This window comes from Lepidochelys olivacea (assembly GCF_965140295.1).
Source record: "Lepidochelys olivacea isolate rLepOli2 genome assembly, chromosome: 2".
NCBI classification, from domain to species: domain Eukaryota; kingdom Metazoa; phylum Chordata; order Testudines; family Cheloniidae; genus Lepidochelys; species Lepidochelys olivacea.
The window spans coordinates 161,851,246-161,863,262 of NC_140412.1; the positions used below are offsets into that span (position 1 = coordinate 161,851,246).

General features: G+C 36.9%; 1 protein-coding gene across 3 annotated transcripts in view; it reads left to right on the forward strand.

Moving 5' to 3' along the window:
* The window catches only part of TMEM245 (transmembrane protein 245), a 120,320-nt gene that overhangs the window by 31,749 nt on the left and 76,554 nt on the right, over window positions 1-12,017 (forward strand). For 2 of the 3 annotated variants that reach the window (XM_084620645.1, XM_084620644.1), the window contains exon 6: window positions 672-841. In XM_084620645.1, coding sequence (XP_084476771.1) covers window positions 672-841 — 170 coding nt within the window. Of the gene's footprint in view, window positions 1-671; window positions 842-7,593; window positions 7,618-12,017 lie in introns of all 3 variants that reach the window. The other variant, XM_084620643.1, reaches the window with a different exon arrangement.

A 12,017-nucleotide genomic window follows, 5' to 3' on the forward strand; every position in this document is an offset into this window, starting at 1 on the left:
GTTTTTTTCCATAAAGGACAAGTATTCCTTGTATTTGCCTAATTCAGGCTGTGTATGGATTTTACTGAAAGTTGCCGTAATCATTTTTGAGTTGAGATGCAATTTCAGTTCCAAAGGAGAACTTTTTTTAGAGACTTAAGAGCAAATTAAATCCGGATCGTTATAATGAAAGTTTGGTTGCAAGCTTACATATAACTGTTCCTGTTGTGAACATTATTTCTATAAATAGATGTACACTATTATTTTGCCTAAGAGGAAAGAGAGATTTAACATTATAGAAGGCCTAAAGTTTTAGGAATTCTGAGGGAGAAAAGTTTGCCTTTTGTCAAAGATTTTATTATATTTGTCAGTTATATTATGTGTAGCTACACAATTTAGTGCCATGCTTACAATCTGTGGAATTGCACCTATTTACATCAGACCTTGATATGAACTGTAATCTCCATAATGGTGCTATCGGTCTGGACTTAAAACTTCAGATAGCTGAACATGTTTTTCTGCAAGTAAATGACCACCAGTTTTTAAGAAGTTGACATTTAGTACTGTTTCTGGTGATGAGTTTTTATTAAAACAATTTGATTTTTCTAACTCACTCTCACAATGGAGTGAAAAACCCTGACATGGTGCACTTCTTAAATCCCTAATCCTTTCTCCCTCTTTTTTTATTACAGTTTGGGTTCTTAAAAAACTTGTGGTCCACTTTGGAGTTGTAAACTTCATGGCGAAACGTTGTAGTAATTGGTGGCATGTTCTGGAAGACTTCGTGAAGGAGCGGCAGGAGGCTCTTGCTCCACGGCCAATCAGAGGACTTGGAAGGGTCATGCTAAAACTTGACAGTAAGGTATTTCAATTTATTTTCTTAAGCCATAATTCTGAATAAAATTTTCTTTATTCTTCATAAGCTGTGCTCTAGAAAGCTATAACTCTAAAATAAGTGTCTCCCACTCATAAGCACATTGTTCTTCATGTAAAAGTGTATCTTAGGCCTTGACTATGCTTGCTCTCTCGAAGGCTATAGCACGTTTTTAAATATTGTTATAATAATGTTTAGCTCCCTTGGCACTAAGATGATGTCTACATACTAAAAAAAAAATAGTTTTTTAAAGTTGTTAGCTAACATGATTTTCTACTTGGATGTTAATGGGGATTTCCCATTTTACAATTCTTTTAACTGATGGTAAAGATGATAAACTGAAGGTACATAGGTGTTTGGGGAGGGGAATCCTGATCATGTTAAGCTAACCGTTTTTTAAAAAGCAACTTTTTTCATTGTGTAGATAGGACCTAAGCTACTTTAGTTACATTTGTGTTTAAACTGTGCAAAAGCATGATGGTTAAACACAACTGTTCGATAGTGTAGAACAGACCAATGTGGTGGTGGGGAAAAACCTGTGGGGTGAGGGTGGGTTCTCTTGGGAAGCTACTGAATATGACATTGCTTATTTTCTTCTGGTTTTCTAAGTCAGTGGGTGCCACATTTCAGGAAAGATGTGCACAAATTGGAGCAAGTCCAGAGGAGAGCAACAAAAATGATTAAAGATGACCTATGAGGAAAGATTGAAAAAATTGGGTTTGCTTAGTCTGGAGAAGACATGATTGAGGGGGGGACATAACAGTTTTCAAGTACATAAAAGGTTGTTACAAGGAGGAGGGAGAAAAATGTTTCTCCTTAAGCTCTGAGGATAGGACAAGAAGCAAAAAGCTTAAATTGGACATTAGGGAAAACTTTCTAACTGTAATGCCCATACAAAGCACAAAAGATCTGTTATAGGGGAGAAGGCAGCATGTGAAAATACAACAGGATGTGCAGTCTCACACCCACACACCCTGCAGATGTTCTTTATAGTTACCAGTCTGTCGTAGCTCGAGTCAATCTAACGGCCAGTTAGATTGAGCACAAGTGAGGAGCTGGGCTCTGTCGGTCGTGATCTGAGGCTTTGCAGGACTGAACCCACAGTTCTATGGCAAAACACCCCAGCTGTAAATTTCCACTTTAGTATATGGATTTTGCAGTGTTATTCTGTAATCATTAGTCCTTAAGTGGTGTTAATCTTAGGGTTTTCCACTGTTATCATTCTTTGGTTATTGTCAGGCTTCCCATCGTTATCTCCTATTTGTTGTCTCGCTTTTGGAGGTGCCTGCCTCACCTCTGAGGTCGTCAATGCTGCTAACATGTTTAGCGTTGGATACAATGGATGCTTTCTGATTGTCTCCCGGTGTTTCCAAGTCTCTCACTTTTTCTTGACCATCTGGACATTTGTGATGGCTTTCACACTCATCCTTAACCATGCACACATCCTTTACTCGCACCAAGCAATTTTACAGAGACTTTCAGACAAGATAACATTTTGGAAAGGATTATATGGTTACTAAAGGGATTACAAAAGAACCTTACATAATTTAGTTTGCAATGCATCCAAGAAGCAAGATCTTATAGCTAATACTGTAATGAAGTCTTATCCTGAAACAAAAGGTGACCATAATCAGCCATAAGGACTATTCTGGTCTATTTGTACCTTAACATCCGTATTACAGACACTGGGAGTCTGTCAGATGCGTTTCTACCAATGTCCCAGGGGGTCATTCCTTTCTGCTATTCAAAAAGGGTGGCTGGCAGGATGATCAAATCATACATTAATACATTTAATACATACTACATTATTATAACCGTCAATCATTATAACCTCTAATACAAATATAAAATCCTACTCCCACACTGGGGTGGTTAAGCACTGGAATAAATTGTTTAGGGAGGTTCTGGAGTCTATCATTGGAGATTTTTTTAAGAGCAGGTTAGACAAACACCTGTCAGGTATGGTCTAGATAATATTTACGCCAGCTGTGAATGCCGGGGACTGGCCTAGATGACCTCTCAACATCTCCTCCAGACCTATGATTCTGTTGAAACAGTTGATCCTATGGTGGTAGATAGAAATAGACTTAACACCTTTAACTTACATCACATGCTTTCACTTTTTGCAACATTTATTCCTAACACTTTCGATAGTGTGATACTGTAATAAGAACAAAAGAATAGCAAACCCTCATTTTCTTCAGAAGTAAAAGCAAGGTGATTAACCATTTTAAATCTGTTTAGTAGTATGTTTAATTTTAATGTTAGAGTTTGGAGGTCATATGGGCCTGTTTTGCCTGAAAGCCATACTCACTACTTTCTGTTAGTAAGGGGGGGGGGGGAGGGAGCTGAGCTGAGCTTCAGCACCAGGAAGCTGCAGAGACTCAAATGTGAAGAAAACAGGCAGCTGCTGCTGTTTCAAACATAAACAGCTGTCTAAAAGTATAGTGGTGATGCTTTATTCTGGCAGTCTGGCACGTGGTAAGGCCAAGAAGAAGTCCCACTACCAAGAGCAAGAGATGCATAGAGCAGAAAGGTGTCCCATTCCACCCAAGAGAATCTGTCAGCCTAGGCAGGGGCCTAGGGAAGAATGTTTTATTCCCCTTCTTAAGTTAAACTAATAAACAACTGACAAAGGGTGAGGGAGAGAGCTGCTTGTGAGTTCAGCATGTCTTCAGCATTGAGCTCCCTTTTGGAGCATTCCTTTGATCTACCAAGGGGGAGCTATGAGAAAGTAGTCTGTTCAGCTTTCCCCCTACTCCAGGTCCTCTCTTTCTCCTACAGGGAAGATGGGGCATACCCCACCCCGAGAGAAGTCCTGGGTGAGGAAAGGGAACACAAGCATTGCTGCTTATTCTCTCTCTCAACAGATCAAAGGGACAATCTGGGGCAGAAATTCTATTGTTCTGTACAGCACCTAGCACAAGAGGTCTTGGTCCATTACTTGGGCTCCTAGGCACTATGATAATATAAATAATAAACCCGGGACAACTGGGAGGCTCTGGAGGCAGCAATGAAACCTACTTGTGCATTTCATATAGGTCCTAATTAGATTAGGAAAATGAGATGTTTTTAGCAAAATTGGTTTTACTGTCCCCTCATGCTACTCCTTCTGGCACTGTCCCTGCTGCTGATAGCATCTCAGTAGAAGCTGGGAGCTTCCCGGGTTGGGGGGGAAGATCCCAGGTGTTCTCCTCTCTCTGCCCCTACAATCCTTATACAAATGTTTATAGTTTACTCTCACATTTGTAATTAGTCCAAAATCAGTGCTTTGCTTCACCCTAACACACACTTTAAAAAAAAAAAATTCATTGGTTTCAGTTAATGTTTAAAATGGTGATTGTATGGTTTTGTTTTATTTCATTTCTGTTGGGGTTAATAAGGATAGCTCTTTAATGGCGCCATATGGTGTTTCCTGTCCATTGAATGATTCCACACATCCTTGCAGACATCTATAAATCAGGATTGTACTGATGTTTCCCTTTCCTAGTGAGTATTTTTATTAACTGCAGCCAGAGTTGTTTTTAGTGTGTTCAGATACATATAGTCATTTAACTATTCTTGATAGAGTATAGGAGAACTTGATGTAAATGATACAAACAGGTTGGGCAGCTCTCTTACCATACAGAGTCCAGTGTTAGTGTACATCAAGCACCATACTAGTCGTACAGTTCAAACACATCTTAGCAGAAACATTTACCAGATTATGGAAATACGTATAGCCATGATAAATCTTCCCAAGAGAGATGTCAGCATGAATATAAATAGCTTCCTTAAAAAATACTGAGAAAGTGAATGTAGTTTTGTTAAATTTGACTTCCTCAAATATTTGGTTTAACCCAAATGGGTCATATATTTTTAAAACTAACTTGATTGCTGGGGTAGAAGCAACAACATTTTGGGGTACATTTGTCGGTATTACAGTGGGAAATAAGGCATGTTGTATATAATGTCCCCTAATCTGAGTTTTAGTGTAGAACATAAACTTAACTATATTAGTCAACGCTATTGACATTTTCCTGCATATCAGTGCTGAAATCTGGAAGTCCTGTTTCCAAGCTATTCTATTTATCATTTGTTGTATTACTTTTAGAATGGAGAAGATATAAGACAGAATCTGAATGAGGGAGGTTATGCTAGTATCATGTTAATTTCCCAGGCTAGAACCAGGACAATAATTTCCCCTCTGTCACATTATTATAACCATTAAGAGGGGAAAGTAGCTGATCAAAATATCCTGTTTACACTGCTTGGTACTTAATGATGAAAACGGGTTCTTATACTCATATGGGAATTTTCTACCCAGTTTCCATGAAAGTAAGGGAAGGCAAGATTTTTTTGTTAAATCTATAAAACCCGTTACCTTATTTTTGACTTATACAATATCCCATTTCCTGGGAAGAAAGAGTGGAAACAAATCAGAAGCTGGAGGCTGAGACTTTTGAAGCTCTCTTGTACCTTCCCATTTCCATGCCTTGTTTCCATAGGAACAGGTGTACCTAAGCCACACAAGTATATGGGATAACTGCATACTTTCTGTTGTATATTGTTTGTTTTGAAATCTTTGAATGCCTATGTTTAATTGTAAGCCTGTTGCTTGCTTAATCATACTTTAATTTACGTTCTGAAATTTTGGTTTTATTTGAAACATTTTCTCTTAGGCCTTGTTTACATTAGGAATTTTGTCCCAATTCCATCTATTGATGGCCAGCCACTGGTGCAAACCCCAGCTGTAGACCAGAAAAAACACAATTTGTTCTGATGGGGTGTTGGAATTATTAATACGGGAACCACTATTCCTTTATTAAATCCAAAGGCCAAATGGTACTTATACAATTGCTCTAAACATGCCTCAAAAGCCTAATCAATAAGTAATATACTACATCCAAACAGTAACAAAACATTAATAAGCATTTGATCAAGAGATTTACAAGTGGATTAAACCCAGTGTTGTTTAGACTCATATTGGTAGGCTCCAGCTTGGTCAGGCGGGTATTGGCAATGGACCCTTTAAGAGTTTATTTTTACAAACAAGTGATGTCATTGCCAATTACTAGCTTCAGTTAAAAACCAAGTTGAGACAATTCACCCTTATTTCCAGTCTTAATCCAGATAAGATTTACAACCACCTTTCTTCCAAAGGCATTTCCTCCCTTCCTTCTTGCTGTCTACTTGGGTTCACATAAGCTTTAACACTAGTATGCAGGTTGGGGAAGGGCTGTGTTGGCTCATTTTAAGACAGACATCCTCCCTACTTTGTTCCTTCTGGCCTTATTGCTTATTATTTTCAAGATCTTCCTTCTTGAGAGTCAGGGCCTTTCTTTACAACACGCACAAATTTCCTTAACTAAATTTAAGCTAATCTTAATTCTTTAATTTTATACTTATCCTACCTGGAGCTTAGCCCAGTTTCAAGCTTCACGGGTGCAAGCTGCCACTTCAATTGTCCACACTTGGGATTTGCATGGATGTATTCGTGACTTGTTACCAGTAGCTGGAATTGAAGTAAAATCTTATTGAAAAGCAGGCCTTAGAATGAGTGAGTCTCTGAGTAGTTTGGGTGAGAATTAGAGTAATATTTATTTCAGTACAAAAGTAGACGGTTGCTTGTCAGAGAAGGGCTCAGCACCTGAATTTATAATATGATCCTACTGCAGACAAACACGTGTAAATAAGTGTTGGTTCCATGACCTCTTGGTCTGTACCTCATGCATATAAATATATGCGTGTATTTTATATTCCTTTTCATACTGATTCTCACTGGGTATGAATGCAGTAATACTAATAGGATAATAAAATTTATGTGTATCACAATAGGTAACATAAAAGACGCTTCATATATATTTTAAACTGTATCTTTGGTCAAAGTTGGAACCTCATTGCAATAAACTAGTGTATGAGATGCTGATTCCTGATATCACAATGATATCACGCTGCTTTTAGAAAAGAACTTTCACAAGTGTTGCACTGATTTTTAAAATTTTGGCTTGCTACTGTTAATCTGTAACTATTCAAGGCATAGTGATGCTGATTTATAGCTGGTTTATTAGTGTTAAGTTATGCTAGCAAAATATGATGAAGTTTATATTCATTCACTGTACTCCACTTGCTAAATATTATGCATATTTAGGCTTGAAAGGATTAGATTATCGGAAAATGTTGGTAAATACCGATTTCACCATACATAAGCCAACAGAAAAATATTTCCATAGATAATAGTCAAAATTTACTATTGGACAAAGTAAGAAAAATGTTGCTTGAACTTACTAGTTTTTGATTTAAGGATATTTGCTTTGTATATATTGTGGTATGTAATGTTGACAGTTTTTGTGTTAATGGTTATAAAGCTTTAGCTTTTTGAATTTCAATGTCTGCTGTCATTAAATAATTACTGTTTCACCTCCCCATAATTTCCCACAACTATGAAAATGTAAAGAGATAAAAGTAGGAAAAAAGTTTTAAAAAATTGATATCTGTTGAAATTTATATATATACATGAATCGAATTTTGCCATGCCTATGCATTTTCCTGGTAAATCCAAGATTATTGTATTACAGATTTTACTATTTATTTCCTAATGCAGTTTACCTTTGGGTCTGGAATTACTTAATTTTCATTCTGTGGATGACTGTCTGCCTTCATTTCTATTCACACTATTACTGCATTCTTCAATAATCTTCCACTGTCGTCTTGTCTTTTTTTTTCTCTCCTCCGTCTCCCTTCCTCTCTTCCCCCACAAGCTGTGGCACTGGCTTAATAAGAAGGTAAATAAAGAGATTGTGATTCCAACTAAAGGATTGTGTCCTTTTTGCAGCATGAACGCTTTTAACATGTCTTGCTCTTTAGTTCTCTCTCCCAATTGTCGTCTCCTCTCCCCCCCTCCCCCGTCTAAGCTACTGGAGGTCATATAATGCCATCTGATCTATATCTTTTAAATAAAATGAATGCATTTAGTTAAATGTCTTATACAGCAGGTTAGTGTATTAGCCTTTCTCCTTTGTGGACTTGGGTTCAAATAATTTTAAGATTTAAGAAAAATTTGATCTCTTGACTAATCCCCATCTGTACACGTCACAAAGCGAACACATAATTTGACTCTGTAGGCATTTTCTGTTTAGGGGAACTTAAAGGTGTTGAAGGTCAGGACTAGGGTAAGTTTACAAAGATGTGAGTGGAAACTTGCATAGCTCCTGTATTATGACTGGCTCTAGTCAGTGCTATTAGGCTTTGGCCTTCAAAAGCACCAACTTAACCCACACATTCTTTTTCTTAAGGGAAAAATAAAACTCCAAATTACTCCATATTGAACCATTACTTGGGGAGCACCCAAAGCAGCATCAAGTAGAAGGAAGGAACATCCAAAACTGCTACTGTAGTTAAAAGAAAATAATTTCCTTTCTATGAGGTTCATAGAAAAAAATAGCCATGTAATCCATATGACACACAATCTCATCCTTAATTCACCCCGTGTTGCTGAGGTACTTCAACTAATTTATTTCAGTTCTAAACAGGATTAAGCTACTACACTCCTACAAATTGCTACTTTCATTGTCTATACTAGGAATTTATGTTAGTGCATCCACAGTGGCTGGAATCTGGGCGAATCCCGATTTTAGACAAAGCCTTAAACTCTGGCAGAGCATACCAGCTCCACAGTAGCAGCAAGAGAGCTGGAGAGGGCTGCCAGTGGAACTTGTATGAAAATCAAGGTGGGAAATCTGGCATCAAAAGTATTAAAATACAAATCTCAAACATAAAATTCCCCAGCAGAAAAGCATTAAGATAGACTAATGGTTGTAGATACATATTGATTTAAATTATTAAATGTTCAAACACTATGTATGAAGGGCAGGAAGTTAAAAGGTAGTATCTTTAAAAAGCAAATAAAACCATAAAACTGGAAATCAGCTAAACTTCTAGCACCAACCTCTGTCCTCATTTATCTCAGCACTGGTGAGAGAATCCAACTAGCTGTCACTGCACAGAAACTCGGTGTTTACTGTTGCCTGTACAAAGTATAAAAGTATAGTCTCTTTGATCAGTCACATAACCTACAGCTGCCCTTGTAGACTGTAGTAGGTACCTGGAATATAATGGCTCTGGCCTGTGATGGGAGGGTGAAAGGGATAGAGTTGTATACCCAGTCCAAAGTGTAGCTGTGGATGGAGAAGGAGATATAAAGGTATTTTTTTAACAGTGTGGGTAACAAACAGTAAAATTGAGATTATAGTTGGGGTCTTCTGTGGAAAATATGTGGAGAATAATGCATGAGATGTTGTGGTCGTTTTAGCCTGAAACACGGGGACTGTAGAGTTTCATCTCCAGCACCAGTGGATGAGTTCCCTATGCAGGGATTTCACTGAGTATGTGGGGGTGGTTGGGGTGAGGTAGGGAGAAGGAAGATTTGTGTGGCTTTTTGTTAAAAGATGGATTGGGGAGAGCAGTTAGAGTAGAAGGATAGTTTGACCATCATCTGATCTTTGACATTTAGACTGTTTTAATTTCATCCTCCATTTCCTGATGTTGAAAGGATTGTGTCTGTACTACAACGTGCAAGTGTTCTTAAATTATAAATATGTATGTGCAACCAGAAGTTGTCTTAAAGAAGAATTTTTGTTTGGGAATGATATGTTACATCTCTGCAATATACCCACACAATGTACTGAGGTACTAATGGAATTTTGGTCTTAACTGTCCATTTTCTTGATTCTGTGGTTTTAGACTCTTAATGTTTGAACAGCGATTTTATGTGGGTGGGTTTACCCTAATTTTGCCACAATATAAAAGTTGCTAAATACTAACATGGCTATTAAAATACATTTAAAAAATAATAATAAAATATAATTAAAAAAGAATAAAAATAATGTAGACCCATCACGTGCAGACTATAACTTTTAAAAAATTGAGCTTTAATTATTTACTTGGAAAAAGTACTTGAAACTTCTCATCTTTCATTTCTTGCACCTACATAGATATTTTGAACATTTATATCAAAATATTTTTATTTTGTAATATGCTAAGACTCCTGTGTATGCTGAGCAAATCATACATTTGTACAACTTAGATATAAAATCCAAAAACAGACTGTAAATTCTGACAGGCTCTTAATTTTATCAAATCTACAGTTCATAAAATGCTAAGAAAGGGGGAAGATAGAAGCACAAAAGAGCGGATTGCAGTTCTAAAGGTTGCTTACCTTTTATAACTTTTTCGTCTTCCTCTCAAGGAAAGTACTTAAGAGAATACTAAAATAAGCTTCTCTGTGCAATGTGAAACTAAAAATATGACCCATGGAGGCAGGACAGGGTTTGAAATGGTTATTGGTAATTCTGGTTATTAGGACGGGAGGTTAAGAGCAAAGCTCTTTTATATAAGAGCTTTCTGTCAGGGACGGTTTTTAAACTGTGACTTCTGTGAGTAAGAATTACACAACTTAATATTACTTACTGAGCCCAAGGCATAGAAGAGATTCCAGTGAGTTAGAAAGACGTGCTCTGTATGGCATTGTTTACAGCGTGAATCATAAATACCTTTCATTTTTGCTAAAATCAGTGCCTCTGCGCCAGTGTTAGCAACCTTGGGAACCCTAATGTAGACAGCTCCCCAGCTTGTTTGACCTAGCTACTCATCTGCACTTTTTCACCGTGAACCTGACATATCTGAGTAACTGACTTCACTGGAGCTAAATTATCCCTTTTTAACAGTCCTACAATAATGGAAGATTAAATCCTTACCAGAAAACACATCCGATTTGATTTATTACTTTATTTTAGGGAGGGAAATTAAAATAGACACTGAAACAGCTGCGACTGCATAAAAGAAGCAAGATACTCATACTGTTTGTATTTTACCACAAACAAATATATATTCAGAGGTTTGTCAATATATACAATTTGCATGTATAATAGTTTAGCATGTAAAAATATATTAGAAAATGAGCACTCAGATATACGTAGGTGTTCTTTTAAGATGAGATGATTTGATTTAAATGTTTTTTTGTGAATAATGTACAGTGCTGTATAAAATATAGAAGGCATAATCACTCTCCCAATTCCAATAAATCTAGACATGAGTCAGTCTTTTCAAAGCTAGTTCCTAGTACAAACCGTAGATTTAAAAAGCCACATTCAATTAAAATGTTCATCCCAATTACTTTTTCCAAATACATTTCTCTCAGTGAACTCATGAATGTATGTACTTTGACCTTCCTTTAGTTTTGAGGCGTAATTCAATTGTTTGTAATTTGCTTTATTTTTGAAATGTAAAGATAAGTTTATACCCTTTCCTTCAAAACCCTGACATTTTAAGATAGTTTTCATTGACTGCATATCAGAAATCCATCATTATTATTATTTTTTAATGAGTGAATGACCTTCTGTAGCTTAGGAGTTTGGTTTCTTTCCACTACTTGACTGTCGTAGATGTCATGGCAACATTTGCTTGTAGCTATTGACTAACAATTAAATTACTTTAAAATACTGAATAGCTGCTGACGACTGATGTTTAGAAAGTGTGTGTGTGTGTGTGTGTGTGTGTTATGTGCATGCATGTATTTAGGGGTAGGGTAGAAAGGAAAGTCTATAAGAATGACCTAGAGAAATATGGACCAAATTCAGTGGTAAGTTTCAACTGGTTTAATTTACAGTTATTTTTCCCACTGCCTCCAGCATGTAAATTGAACCAACAGTGAGACTGAGGTTTTTGTTTTGTTTTTTAAATGGGAGATTAGAATCAAGCATGTATAGGAGCTGCTGGGTGCTCAGCATTTTTGAAAAACAGGCCACTTATTAGGTGAATAAATACTTTTATTTATAGTATTTAGCAGCGTTGTGTTGCACCCATGTTTTGAAAGTCTTTAAAACTCTCTTAATCTCTCACTTATTTACAGTGAAGTAACCAACAGCCTCTTTTTCTTTCTTTGAATTTGTCCTACAGACAATAAACTAGTGTTGAGGGACCAGATTGAAGGGGGTACAACAAGAGTTAAGAGGAGGCTGTAAGTGAATTAATAATATGGAGAGCATGCTTTCACTTATACCTTATTACACCCTTCTGCTCTTCCCTTTTCAGCTTTCCCTGATGGCCCAACTGCAAGTAGCATAATATTAGACTCTTAGAACTTGCCTACAGTAAGGACACTGATGGTACTATCGGTTCAATGGCT